The following is a 15,334-nucleotide window of genomic DNA, read 5'->3' on the forward strand; positions in this document are numbered from 1 at the left end:
GATAGGCTCACTCCGAAAGCCCGAACTCGTTTATTGAAAAAAAAGTTTCGACCAGGCTCGAAGACTCTAGATAAATTTTCATAAACTTTTTTACTATATTGAAACAAAAGCTTGGTTTAGTTATTAAGTATAAAAAATTTAATATAAGGTATCAAAAAGTACCGCTTTCTGTTCTGTGCTTTGCAAGGATAACACTAATTGTTAAATGAATTATCTTTTTTTTTTTTTTAAATCTGAGATTTTGATTCTTGTTTTAGTCATCTTGGAGTATCACTCGGTACTATTGCCAAGCACGGGATGCCATTTATTGATGGGTTGACGTGGGCGAAATGCAATAAGTTCGTGAGGCGGACTTAGGCCTTCAAATAACACGGTGAGATATTCTATTAAATAGCAATCAATGTATCATGAATGTATAAATCTTTAAACTTAATAAATCTATAAACTTAACGGTTTTCAATGAGGGCTTCTGATTGGGAATCTTACGGATGATAATTAAAAAAATAAAAAAAACTTGAATGTTTGCTCTTAAGAACAATTCTCTATTCCCTCACTCTCAATTCCAGATGTTTTTTGCTTCACATATAAGTAATAGAAAGGGTTTTAAAGACTAATTTCCTTGTATACACATCAAAGGATTGGCTAGACACACAAAATTTGGTCTTTATCAGATATATATAGCAAGCCAAAAAAAGAAGAAAAAAATACTTTAAATAACTTTTAATCTAATGATTAGATATTCACACACTCTATCTTAATGATTCGGGGTGACCTCGAATCCGCCAATTAGTTAGCACAGAAAGTAGTTTAAGTTGCGAAATCTGACACAAAAATGTCCTTTCTCTGAATATTTTTTTTTTCTTTTCTAACGGACTCGAATTTCTGATCCCCGAAATCTGGGAGATACGTATTAGTCAAAAGAGTGGTCTAAAGTTTGGAATACTTAATGTCAATTTTGTTATTTGCGTATTTCGCCTTATCGAGAAATTTCGAAGCGAATTGAAAAAATTTTGCACACAATTATAAATTCGTTTATCCTGAAATAATTCGACACCGAAAATTTTTTAATAATTATTTGTTATTTTTTATTACTTTATTTAATGATAGTCGAAAAAATTTTTGTACTGTAAGATATACAAATTTTTACATAATTTTAAAGAATGTAATTTTATGTGGAAAAATACAAAATTCGAACGAAATCAGCAGAACATATCGAATTTTAAGAAAGTCAAACAATTAAAACTTGATTTCTCAGAAACTGTTCGACCGATATTCGCGATCGCAACGCTCGAGTACGCCATCTAGCGGGAGACTGAAAATATCGGACATTAGTTCCCACAAAACCATTGGCAACGACGGACGCCATTTCATTAGCAGCAAATAAGAAGCAAAATTTCCCTAAGGAAAAGGTAGAACTTCTTGAAAAAACTAATCAGAACATGCCAAACATTGAAGCAGAACACGCCAAGCATTTGAAGAACAATTTCTGGATAATTTTTACCTTTCTATTACCAACAACATAGCTTCCAATTTCATGATAACTTGCTGTTACAGATTGTGTGCATTACGGTAAAATAATTTTTTCTGTCTTCAATTCATTACAAATTAAAGTGAAATCAGCATTGCTTTCGTCATTCCAATGAATAAATAAGAATTCAGAATATGCACAGAACTGTATAATATGTAGTTATAGAATATTGTTCTTCTTTATAGAACAGTATATATTTCTGTATCTATTATTCGTAAAACAACAATAAAGAATCATCCGAACTACTTGAAATAGATTCATTTGTGCTGATTATTAATAAATTTGAATCGTTTTCTTGGTAATTATTATTTTGTTTTGAAGGAATAATTTCAACTAGAATTCAGCTATTCTGTTTTTAGCTACATATTCAAATTCATATCAATTATAAAATTTTACTGTGTAGTATGTTATCTAAAAGTAATGAAGGGATAAACTATGCATATATTATTTGAGAATAAAGTTTTCAAACAAGGAACTTATCATTTTGGAATTCTCCGGGAATTATAAATCAGGTAAGTGCAATGATTTTTACAATAAAAAATTTGCTTGTAAATATTTTTTTTTTCATTTGATGTTGGTTCTCTACAGAATGGTTTTTTACGTCTGATTAAGAACTATAAGAATAATAAAAAAATAAACAATATGAAAGTTTTTATTTCAATGTAAAGAATTCTTAAAATCGTTTTTTTATCCTAAGAATTCTTTATTTTCCGTTTTTTAGTTTATAATTTTTTGATAAAAATTGTTCTCAAAATACTTTTTCTGAAAAATTAAATGGTATAACATTATGTGTTTATGTATACTTCTTGTATATTCCAATGTTTGAAGTAATATGATTCAGAAAAGTAGGGAATAAAAATTCGGTACTTACTTATTAACGCCACCGCCGCTACAGATTTGGCGGTTTTTAAGTGCCGCCAATCTACACTTAAAATTTTTGCGACAATTCATAAAATAAAACACTTTATTTAAAATCAAAATAGTCAGTCGAATTTCGGTGGAAAATGAGCCGATATAGAGTTTAGCATAGATTCAAAACAATCATATCGCCATATGAACTCTGATAAATAAGATTCCAAATGAAATAACATTTCCAAAACGTACGTTTACCAAGATAAAGTTTTATGTTGTGGGAATTGGTACATTTTCGTTTTTTCGGTAAAATATTTCCCTCCTGAAAAAATAAAATTGCTTCTTGTTTTGTTTTTGGCAAATCCCAAAGACGAATTTTCGTAGCACTAAAAATGGCGACAAAAAAGAATTGTTTTTTTTGTTTTTGTTTCGTCAGCATTCTTTATTTTACGTTTCTTAGTTTCTAAATAATGATTTTTATTGAAACTTGAAATTTTTTGATAAAAATTGTTGTCAAAAAACTTTGCTTACAAAATTAAATTTCATAAAATTATGAGGCTTATGTATACTTTTTGTTCATTTTAATTTTTGAAGTAATATGATTCTTAAAACTATAGAATGTAAAGTTTAAATGGGCCTTTCATGTTATATCATTAAATTTAGTAATACTATTTCTCGGGAAATTAGGTTTTAACTCTTATAAGAAATATACATATTTTTTTCTGTTAATGTACAAATATTTTTCCGATGCGTTTTGGATATTCCTTCTCTAATAAAAAGATATACCATTTAGTTTTCGTTTGTATAAGAAAGAATATCAAGCATTTTTCTTTTTTAAATTTAATTAGCCACAATAAAGAAGGAACGTTGCAATGCTACACGCTACGTTAACGACGTCTCCAGAGTAACTGAATGACGGTTCATATAGAAATCGCAGGTAAGCGGCTCACACAACAACGCCCCCTATAGTTCGTTGCGATCGCGAATCGTTCAAATTTTGTATTGAGAAAAAAAATTATCGGGATAAAAAAAAAAAATGGAAATTTAAACAACTATACAAGATGACAAAATTTAAGCATTACAAAGATTAGTATGCAATAGGAAAAAAAGAAAGATCATTTATACATTATTTTTAATAAAAATCAGAATTGACTAGCTGGAACAAAAAATTCATAACAAAAGTGTAAGTGACATTCATATATTCCGACTGACACAAATATTGGGGATGGAAACTTCCTGCGAAAATAAAAAAATCAAAATAAAACAAAACAAAAACAGCTAAGCAGTGAGCAATTTATGGGACGATATATAATGGACAGAGTTACTTGTCACATGCACACCTGTAGCAGGGTTACTACACCCGTCACAGAGAAAGAGATAAGGTACAGGTAAAACAAAATTACCAGAGAGTGAAAAAGAATCTCTTCGTCAAAAAAGCAGACGATATGTTTATAGAAGTTTTTTTTCACTTCAACGAGTGGCAACGTTGAGATAAATACCTTAACAACAGTATGTCAAAGAAATGTCTCAGGTAGAGACTATTAAATTTTAGAGAATATTTAATATTCAGAATTTTCTATAAAACAAAGACGAAATATGTGTAAAATGAACGTATTCGAAATATGCATAAAATCAGCATGTACGAAATATGTATAAACGGACATGTACAAAATACGTAAAAACGAGATTTCGATTGAAGCCTTATTTTATAATCTATTGCTCTGTCATAATATGTTAAAACGAATAATATGTTAATCTAAAAACGTGTCTCAACCTGTTTTATTATGTTCTCCAACAAAAATTTAAAAATCAGGAAAAGCTTTCAAGAAGCCGCCATTTATAGAATATTTTTCCTTCAAATTTTACAGTATGTATTTTTAATTATATAAGGCTATGGACAATGTTTGGTGGCAAATTATAACTAAGCGATATTATATATGTTGAGCAACACATTTAACGGCATATTTTAACATATTTCTTAAATGCTGAAGATAACTTAATTTAGTAAGATTTTATTTTTATTTTACAATTATTATTTAATGAACATATATTTCCTTTAGTTTTTACTTATAATTTTTAAATCTATCTTATTTTGAAGATTGTCTTACAGTTGGTAATTATAATTACTTAATGCAAAAAATAAATTTATTCTTGGCAAACTTATAGTTGAAAAATTGAACCTTTCTAAAACTTCAGCAGCGAATGAGAAGTACCATTTGCTTCTATGGTCTGAATATCAATTTATAATTTTATTTTTCTAGACATGTTTTTTTTTTATCAATTACTATAAGTTCATTAAAGTCTTGTAGTTTTTGAAAGGACATTTTGGTTATATTTCATACACATTTTTAATGTATAGTTAAAATTATCAGAAACTCAACAGTGGGTCTCGAAATAGTTTTATCAGGGAGAGATCAATACAAGTATGGGCTCTCGGCCTACCAAATGTTCCGGACCCCTCACAAAATATTTTAAAATCAACTCACTGATAAATAGAGTTCATTAACAAAAAAAAAAAAAAAAAAACGCATGTTTTTTTTTTAGCTTTTACGCGAGCTTGGTTGTAACCCGATGCAAAACAAAATTAAAATAAAGAAATAAATGCAAATATATTTTTGGGGTAATTTCTTTTTAGGATTAAAAAAAACTCAAATGAAAAAATACTTATAATTTTTTTATAGCTTTCTTACAAATTTTCGAAACCCATCAGAAATCACGGGAGCCTGAACTCAAATCTATAGATCCTCGCCTAGGCGGTAAATCAGACTTAGGGTCTGATTACCAAATGTTTCAAACGCTACGAGTAAGGATATATCCGGATAGAAAACTCGAGTTATCACTACAATTATTGAGAAAAAAGACATTATAGAATCAACGTAAGTGGAATGTGGAGGTAGAATTAAAATCAATTGTTAACATACAGCTGAACACTTTTTTTAAAAAAAAAACCAAAGATTGAACAAATATCAAATCCGTTTCCTGCTATCATCAGGGAATTCGATAAAAGTCTGAATAAGCGCAATTAAGAAAAAAAAAATCATAGTTTAAGTATGGAATCATAGTTTAAATATGAAATTCATGATTTTTTATATCATAGTTTTAAAAAATCATACTTAATTTCACTGTGTTTAAAAACACAGTGAAATTAAGCATTAAGAAAATTTTAAATCATTATAGCATAGTCTTTACAGCATTTTCAAATTAATCAAAAATAACTAAACGTAACATTCATCGCCGCTCTACAAAAATGTCAAATCAGTGCAACTTAAATGATATTTAACAGTCATTTTCGTCTTACACCAATCTTAAATCAGTCCAACTGAATTAGGTTTAACAAAGATAGAAAATTATTTCGCTGCTTTATGTTTACGAAGATTAATTATAGCACCGAAAAATAAAGATCATTTGTAAACAGCCAAAATGTGCAAAGAGTTATTTAAATTTGTAAATTTTCTAGTTTTCCTTCAAACGTAATTTACATTAATAATTAAGAGCTTGCAGTATTCCACTTATAGCAAGCACACAAAAGGAACAAAAAAAGACAGTTATATTACAATCCAGCATTGAATACAAATGCTATTATTTTCCGGTTACAGGTACTCAAAGCAGCAGACACAATTATAAAAATATTCAATTCTCGGCTGAGGAAATTGACTCCACCCATTCAGCGGCCATCGGTACAGAAGATTCCACACGTGCTGACGACCTTCGAAGAGCCTACCTTGCCTGAAAAGACTCTTCGTGACCGACGGCCGTCAGGGCTGACCGCACACCTCGTCACTGTCATATGGAAGTATATGACCAAAGCATATAAGGAATAGCACATTAACTCACTAAGATGCACAATGAAATAAGCACATTCGATTGAATGCCATTTAAAAAAGATGAGTAAGCATACGAGATAAAATGCTCATTTAGTCAATGACAAAGAACATCTTACGTTTTCATCGTTTGTCCTGCCTATTATTCAACGATTCTATACTCAGCGGTGTTTTTTATTTGAGTAAAGAGAGAAACATCAAATTGTCAACCTATCTTGGACAATATCAAACGTAGCTGCATTGTATTTGTATAACAATCATACATACTAATATATACACCCTTGTGCAAATTAATTGAAACAAACTTTTTTTTCGTGTTTTTTAAAGAAGATGTTTTGGGGTTGTTTCAGTTACAATGGGGCTGGACCTTTGCAGCCTATTGACGGTATGATGCGTTCTGATCAGTACATTACTATTCTGGGTAAAAAAGTTGTTCCAGAGTTGAAGAAACGATACCCTGATGGAACAAGGATTTTTCAACAGGATTTTGCTCCTTGCCATACGTCCAAAATTGTCAAGAAATTCATGTCTGAGAATCAAATTGAGACATTGGAATGGCCAGGGAACTCTCCGGATATCAACCCAATTGAGAATCTCTGGGCCATATACAAGAATCGCCTATTAAATACGGACTGTACAACTATGGAGAAGCTAATCACGGCGTTAATTCATGTGTGGTACAAGAACACAAATATTATGAATGACTGTAAAAATTAGTGGAATCCATGCCGAATCATGTCCAAATGTTAATAAAGTGTCGTGGATATCATATTATGTACTAAAAATTTTTGAGTTTGTATAAATTTAAATAAAATAGCATTTTCTCTTAGTTTCCTGAATTTATTGAGTTTGTTTCAATTAATTTGCACAAGGGTGTAAGTGTGGTAAAAAAGTGTTGGTAAAATCAATTAGATATTTTAATTAATGCGTAAAGATGGAAATTAAACTTTTTAAGGTAAAATACATTTCTGAAGTATGTGTAAATGATCAAAATGAAATGATTTGATGAAACGAAAAAGAAATCTTAGTTTCAACATGCGTCCTGGGTTTATGATTCCACTTAGCAATGATGGTTATATAAGTTATAAGACGTATGCGTCACATAAATGTGAAGATTGGTTAATCTATCTTCGACTGTATCAAGCATAGCCGTATGATATATATATATATATATATATATATATATATATATATATATATATATATATATATATATATATATATATATATATATATATATATATATATAGCAATGATATATTTAAAGTGTAGGTAAAATCGAATAAATAGAATTAAAAACTGTAGAATGCGCATCTTTTGTCTCTGTAATTTAACAAATGACGAAGCAAATGTTTCCCCCAGGCTGAGATTTAATGATTTCGCTTCAACGTAGTTTTTATTTTGGAGAATAAAACGTCAAATATGAATAAAGAGATAAAAATAAAATAGAGGTTTTACGTGCGGTATACTACGTGAGAATGCGGAATCTCACCATTGATGTAGAAAACAAACTTACCATCTGCTACTAGTCTCAAAGCAATCTTAGCTATGTTCTGTACTTGTTTCATAGACATGTCTGCTGAGTTATCCGTGTCTATTGCTAGATCTAAAACCAGTTGAGGAAAATATGCAAAGTTTTTGAGTAATTACCAAATGTATATTAGTTTATTTTAAATCATATTTTAACAGCAGATTTCATATGGATAACCCCTGAAGTCAAAGAAGCATAAATTTGAATAAATCGTATTTCGTATATTATCGCAATTAAAAAAAACTATAAACTTTTGAAAATCTTGTTCATTTGTAACTTTTATGCAAAATACTAAAAGGTACATACTAAAATACACGCAAAATACTAAAAAATACATACTAAAATACACGCAGAATACTAAAAGGTACAGACATGAGTCATGCTTTTCTATGTAAAGGGAAACAATTCTCCTATTCGTCGTTCTCATCTTCAATAGTAAAGAAATCGGAATATAGCTATCAAAATATTAAATATCAGTAAAATAAAAATTATTGTAGTCAGGGGTGTCCCATAAAACGCCAGGAGAAAATTATGATTAGAAAAATAAATCTTTTAAAAATATAAGTTTTTACAGAATCAAATGCATCACCCTACTTTTAGTCAATGTGATTACTTTTTTTATCTGCACGTGTAAGTTGTTTTCAAAAGCTAGCCAACTTGTAGCAATAAGAAAACTAATATAACTCCGTTGGAAGAAAACAATTTTCAAAAAAACACACAACAGAAAATGTAACATAATCTGTCGCACTTACTTTAGCTTATGTTTTAAGAACTTTACTGGTTCAAAAAGTATTCTAAACACAATGTGACACAAAATCTAGAAACTAAATAACATATATTATTTTTAGATCCACTACAGCATGTGTAAGCAGTTGATGTTACTTTTATAATTTTACTTAATTTGAACCAATTTCTTCATTTAAGTTCCTGCTTTCAGCATGGTAAATGTCATTAGCCCTAAATCACTTGTAACTATGTTTCTTACGATTTAGAATTCAAAATAACCTTATTAAAATGGCACAAACGTCCAACTTAATTTTCAGGCGTTACATCCACGCTATACATCGTATTTGTTTCAAACTAATAATGGAGTGCAATAATCAGCATTCATTTCTGAGAACTGTTGGTTCCATTAAATCTCAATTATCCTCTAATGTAATAAAAACAAATAAGGGTACCCTTATCTTTGTTATATTTTGCATCGATATATATATATAGTAAATAGTATTTCCATATATATAACAAGAGAGGCATGGAAAAATTATTGATTGAAAACTGTAAAACAGCTCGATGATATATTTTCGTTTCGTTATGTAAAGTCCATGCTCAAATAATAAACATGAAAATAAAACAAAATAATGCCACATCTAGAATAAATTTTGATATATTGATACCTTAAATATACTAATGATATTTTCATTTACGAAACCAAACACTAAAAAATTAACTCATTCATAAGCGTACCTTTTTAGCGAAAGATTCGGTTTTTTTTATACACAAAACGTATAAGTTGCCACATTCTGGAAAAAATAATCCCAATTGCTTGGAACCCTAGGGCTCCATGAAAGGAGTTAAAGGCGTTCCGTGAGTTAGTACTTTTCCTAACCAGTGATGAGTTATAAAACCTCTGATTGTATTAAGATCCAACCTATTATTCATAATTTATTTAATTTTTCGGTTGCCTTTACAAAATTATTTCAAGTAAAATGCCAATGAAATAGAAATGGCATTTTTTAAAAATATATATAATATTTTTGCTAACAATATATAGAACAACAAATTACGAAAAAAGAAACATTTAAGAAACATAGCTTTAATATTCAAATCAAAATAAAATAACTTCTTTAATAACGAAACGTGTTTCCCTTTTTACCCTTTTCAAAATTTATAGCAGTTATTTTATATTTTCATCTCGAAGTAAACCATCATTCTGCATATTTGATTCATTTTCAACTTCTGTATGTACACAAGTAATAATAATAATAATTTTTAATTGGGCTAGATATAGTACAAGGACTGCAAATTTAACCGTCGGACTAAAAACCTGATTTAAGATTCTTAATGATAAAACGACTTTATTTATAAAGTCGGTGTAAAGTCGGAAAGAAGATTGATTATTTAGGGTTCCGTAGCCGAAAAAAAATTTGGAGCCGCTGAAATAGGGCACCATATTCTTTCTATTCCGATGTGATGTATTTCGCCTTGCCAGAAGAGCAATGTATGAAATAAAGATAAACTCTAGGTAATAATTCTTTCATTCCTTGACTTCACAAGCAAAAGTACCGTAAAGGATTTGTAAATCACTTAAGAGTGATGTATGTGTATGACAACTAAACAGCCATGCCCAACCAACAGAACATAAGTAATCACATAACAAAAGCTATCCTTCGTATTATGGAATTCCAATTCCGTGGTATCTTGGCAGTTTGATATAACCCCTTCCTCTACCGCTGTTCTTTTGTCCAAGATGCTGGAAATGTCCATCAAATAAGATAGCCATTGTGAAATGAATTATAACAACGCGCCTTTCACGTGTTCTTTTTTTTATAGCTGATTTATGGAATGCATTTTTTAATCTCTCACTTCTACATCTAAAGAATGTTCGTGTAAAATAACCAATTTATTTACTAATCCTAATACAATCGAAGGAGTTTCACTTTTTTTTTCTTCAAATCAATATAATTTTACTGTATTTTATAAAATCCAGTTACGAGAAACGTCCTTTTCTTAAAATTCTACCTAATTTACATATGCCCTTCAACGATAAATGGACAAATGGTATTACTTGGTATAAAACTGCCTAAGTTATACATTAACTTATATCCTTGGTATGAAGTTTTTGTGTCATTCAGTTCCAAATGCAAAAATTTGAAAATTATAATATCACAGTGAAAACATTGGAATACTATTGTGGGCAAGGAAATTACCAATTCAGTGAGACATTTCAATAACTTTCCTTAAGATTTTGCTAATGTAATAGGCAAGCGGAATAACAAATATACTAAACATACATTTTATGCATATTTATTGTCATTTTTAACTTAACACTATGAAATAAGTCATCGTTCTTTATAAAAATGAATCAATAAAAATAGGCATAGTTTTTTGAAAAATTTGTACTCTGATTTGTCGTTTCCCTCCCCCCTACCTTTTTGTGCGATCACAACTCATATGTAACATATGTAATTCAAAATATGTATATGAATACTTCACTGCCTACTGAGTTTGGATAGCTTTGAGCTGCTGATTGCTGAGTTTGATACCTACTGAGGCTGGTCTGGTCTCGAATTCGAGTACTTGGATGGGAAAATAGACAAGATTACTATCATGGATTTAACTAAACGGAAGTACCTCTGAAGGGATCCATGCTCTGGCCATATGCTTTTCTTATAATAACTTGGACCGTTAATTGTTGAAATTTTTACATATTGTTCTTCAACGACTCTGTAGTGTTGACCGCCAACAAATGTTATTCATTTTGTTTTATTGAGTTAGTTTTATAGAGTTTGTCCTATTGCAGCCATACAACCTGGTTTAGGATTTTAGGATAGGATTTAGGTTTAGGATATAAAATGGGACATTGCGGGTATTTGTGAGAAACTGTATTACATCCACGAAAATTTACTAGTTGCGTTGAATATGCATAGCTATGTCATGATCCATAACACAATAAATGTAACATTCTTAAAAAAAGAGGGGGGGATGTAATTTTAAGTTTGATGTCATGTTGCGGACAGCTACATCAATAGAAGAAAAAACACGTCGGATCATTATATAAAAATATAAAATGGTTTTTAATGAGAAAAGTTTTTTGTTAACAATTCCTATTGCTGTATTTTCATAAGCCGACAAAATGTAACTTAGAATTTAATTTCACTAAATCTGCCAGTTTATTTGCATATGAAAGTTTTCGCGATATCACAGATTACGTAATCCGAAACGGTAATTCTTAAGCCAGTGATTTTAAAAAAGAAGGATACAGTTCAGCATGTCTTGAATGGAGTGGATTTCGTCGGAGTGGTAGAATTTCTGAAACTCTTTCCGGATGTCGAAGAAAGAGTAGTAGTAGTGTGGCAAAGTGATGTCTTTCTGGCATGCTTCAGGATGAAGGACTTGTCGGAGATGAAGCTGACCATCCGTCACCAGCTGGAAGGAGTGGCCGTTGTCGGTACTCAGTTTGGCTTTTACAAACTGGTCGATCTGGAAACAGATTAAATATTCATTATTTGAAATAATGCAAGAACACAGAAGTGATAAATTGCGAGAATGCTATACCGCGGGAGAAATATTTCATCGATAGTTCTCTTTCATTGCATAAGTAATTTAAAATTTAAAGAAGAAGTGAGTTCAGGCGAACCGAAAGTAAGCCATAAAGTTTTAAATGCTTGAAAAATAAATTCAAAATATCAAAATGCGAACAAATTAATGGAAGAAAATTTCCCTATTGTGTAATCCTACGTTATCCTCTCAGGATCTGCTTTCATTTTGATATTTTGAAAATTTCTTTTCAGTATTTAAAACTTCATGGTTTACTCTAGAATCACCTGATCTCACTTTTTCTAAACTTTGAATTTTGAATTACTTATGGCGGTGAAAAACAATTAGCGATGAAAAGTTTTTTCCGTGATATAGCGTCCTTTCAACCCTACAAACATACATCTAATCCATATGTTTTTGTGTGTAAGTGTTAACTTATGCGTATAAGTCTTCTTTTTTTTCTTTCAAAATAACTTCAAATTTTAAAGATTTGTGCTCTCTTTGTTAAAGCAGTTTTGGTCTGCCAACACTCATGAAATATGTATCTAATTTATATGATAACACACATGAATCTAAAAAATTATTTTTTTAAATAATTTTCTAATTTTTAAGAATTGGGGGGGGGAGGGGCTTAAAAGAAGAGCATATTGGTCTAGTGCAATCCTCAAATCTACCTCGGGCTCGATATAAAAACTTCTATAAATTTAAGTTGAACATGTAAAAGTTGTACAGTGCATATTTCTTTGACTCAAAAACATACAGAAAAAAATTGAACGATAAACAAACAAGGAAGAAAAAAAAATTGCGATTTTCTTTGGTCTTTTGGAGCCCTTAAATTACAGCCTATTTGGTCTATAGACTAATAATGTCGATAGACAAACTGCGTAATGTGGACTTCAGTATATTATTACGTGTATTTGTACAAGTCATATAGACATAATAAAATCTATGCAGAAATTACGTTTCGTCTTGAAGTTAATTACAATTGCTTTATCGACGTGATTTGGTGGTATATTTAATAGTTTTTACTCTATCTTCAACTTGAATATATACAAGTGTTCCCTGTAGTTATTCCATTCGATTAAACATAAATAAACGATAGATAATAAGCGATTATAAAAATATATATTAAGATTATATATTATTAACTATATATTAAGGTCTGTGTAGAACATCCTATATATTATTAGTAAATTGTGTAGTCTAGGAAATCTAGCCTTCGACACCAGAGCGTGGCTAGGTTGTGCATTTGTTTTATTTTCTTAAATAGTCGCGCATAAAATTTAACGTATCCTGTGGTAGGGCTCGTTACCATTTTCTTTTTTTAAAAATTATTTATTTTACAATCCTCAGGCTCACCTCACTAAATTTCCCTGAAACTATTCTTACTTTACAGCATAAAATAAAATAAAAATTCTATTCTACTCGCAACGTCTCTAGTGATGTGAATTCTTTTAAGCATGTTTAAAAACATGCAAATGTAAAAATTATTAGAATAGAAGATTGAGCATTATGATTAAGGAATGAAGAATGCAATGAAGCGAGAAATGAACGAATGCCGGTTGAAAGAACATCTGATTCATTCCAATACCAGCATTAGTTTCAGATAATCGAAGTGAAAAAAGAAAACAAAATTACAACGCAGAGAAAAGTATACAAATGCATATAGGAATAACAAGCATCCAAGAGACGGTGCTATCTGTAAACATCTTTTTAGCAGTCACAGTTTCAAGAGAATACGGTCACGGTGAACTGCATCTGAGATATATCAATTCGAGCGTGAAACGATCCTTTTTTCTCAATGAATCAATTAACGGCTAAAAAATAAAATAGAACCAAGTTGAGTTGTAGACAGGAAATTGCTGTTGTTCTACCATCCGTTTTCCAAGAAACGCTTGAATGCATAAAAAGATGCAAATGAAAAGTTTGTTCATATTTTTATGCTCCAAAGATTGAGTGAAATTTTTAAGTTAAAATAAATAACAATTAGTCATCATTTCGTAAAACGATAAATAAGTAAAAACTGATAAAGAACTATTGATCAAATACAAATGAAAAGTATGTTCACATTTTTACGCTCCAAAGAACGAGTGAATTTAAGGTAAATAAATAGCAATTAGTAAATCAAATCACCAAATAAAGAATAAATAAATAATAATGAATAACTATTGATGAAATGTGAAAAGTTTGTTCCCATTTTTATACTTCAAAGAGTGAAGAAATTAAGGTAAATAAATAACAATGCTCAAAAAAATATCACTCAGTAAAATCTCTACATATAATAAAATAAAGAATGTATGCGTGTCTGTGTATGTCTACATATCTAACTGCCGGTATATGGTTGGGGTTAAAAATACGACATTCCACATGAACCTAAATTAGTACAATTTTATACAAATTACGTAGCTCGAATTTCTATTTTTTTAAAATTATATTTTCAAATCGGAGACAATTAAAAAAATAGAATATTTTCATTCGCTTAGCGGAAGCCATTGTTTTTAATTAAACTTAACGATTCAGTTTTGTCAAAAGTTTGAACTATAAAACCTTGAATTCCGTGAAATTTTAGAATTTCTCTTAGATTGAGAATTAAATAAAATTTAACACGGGTCTTCAAAAAAAAAAAAAAAAAAAAATGACATCTTAGGAAAAAAAAGCACTTGATAAAAAGGCAATAACTTAATCTCACGAACTATATTGAAAAGTTTTCCGAATATTTTAACATCTGTTTTCTTTCAATAAATTTCCACATTTCCGCACCGTTTTAAAAAATCAAATCAATAAATCAAAAAAAAAATTTTCTTTTACTAATATAAAAGAAAAATAAATATTTAATCAAAATTTCATATAAATTTACAATAAAAATGCTTTTTTAATAACCATTCTTCACAAATTCTATATTGACATAAATAATATAAATATGATCAGATTAGATTTTAAAATTATTCAAAGAGTAATTAAAAACCAGATCAATCTCTATCACCTTCCACAGAATGATTACACGCTCTAAAATTCCTAAAAACAGCTGAATCAAGCGAATTAGTACATCTGTTTTTCCGCCAGGGTTCATAATTATGCACATCATTTAAAGGCAGACGGTCAAAGTCAAGGCTAGTCTCGTCATTGTCAAGTGAAACGTAGGAGATTTAATATAATGGTGTTAACTTCCTACATTAATTGACGACAGTCGGGAATTAAAAAGGATAATCTGACTGAAATAGTTACATAGAGAAGAAAGAGATAGTAAATAATGTTGTAATTTAAACTACGAAACGACTTTGAATTGAGTGTATGTCAAAATCAGTTTATCTAGTCAGAAATTTGATATGAGCAAACGATTATTTC

At 29.8% G+C, this 15,334-nt stretch overlaps 1 protein-coding gene across 1 annotated transcript in view; it reads right to left on the reverse strand.

Moving 5' to 3' along the window:
• Window positions 1-15,334, reverse strand: part of fus (epithelial splicing regulatory protein fusilli) — a 112,780-nt gene that overhangs the window by 31,214 nt on the left and 66,232 nt on the right. Inside the window, exons 3-4 of the mRNA XM_016072171.4 lie at window positions 11,713-11,932; window positions 7,718-7,807 (exon numbers count right to left, since the gene is read on the reverse strand). Coding sequence (XP_015927657.2) covers window positions 7,718-7,807; window positions 11,713-11,932 — 310 coding nt within the window. The remainder of the gene's footprint in view (window positions 1-7,717; window positions 7,808-11,712; window positions 11,933-15,334) is intronic.

The sequence above is a fragment of the Parasteatoda tepidariorum genome, chromosome 8, assembly GCF_982258835.1.
Source record: "Parasteatoda tepidariorum strain Cologne lab strain chromosome 8, Ptep-v5.0, whole genome shotgun sequence".
In the NCBI taxonomy this organism is placed as follows: Eukaryota; Metazoa; Arthropoda; class Arachnida; order Araneae; family Theridiidae; genus Parasteatoda; species Parasteatoda tepidariorum.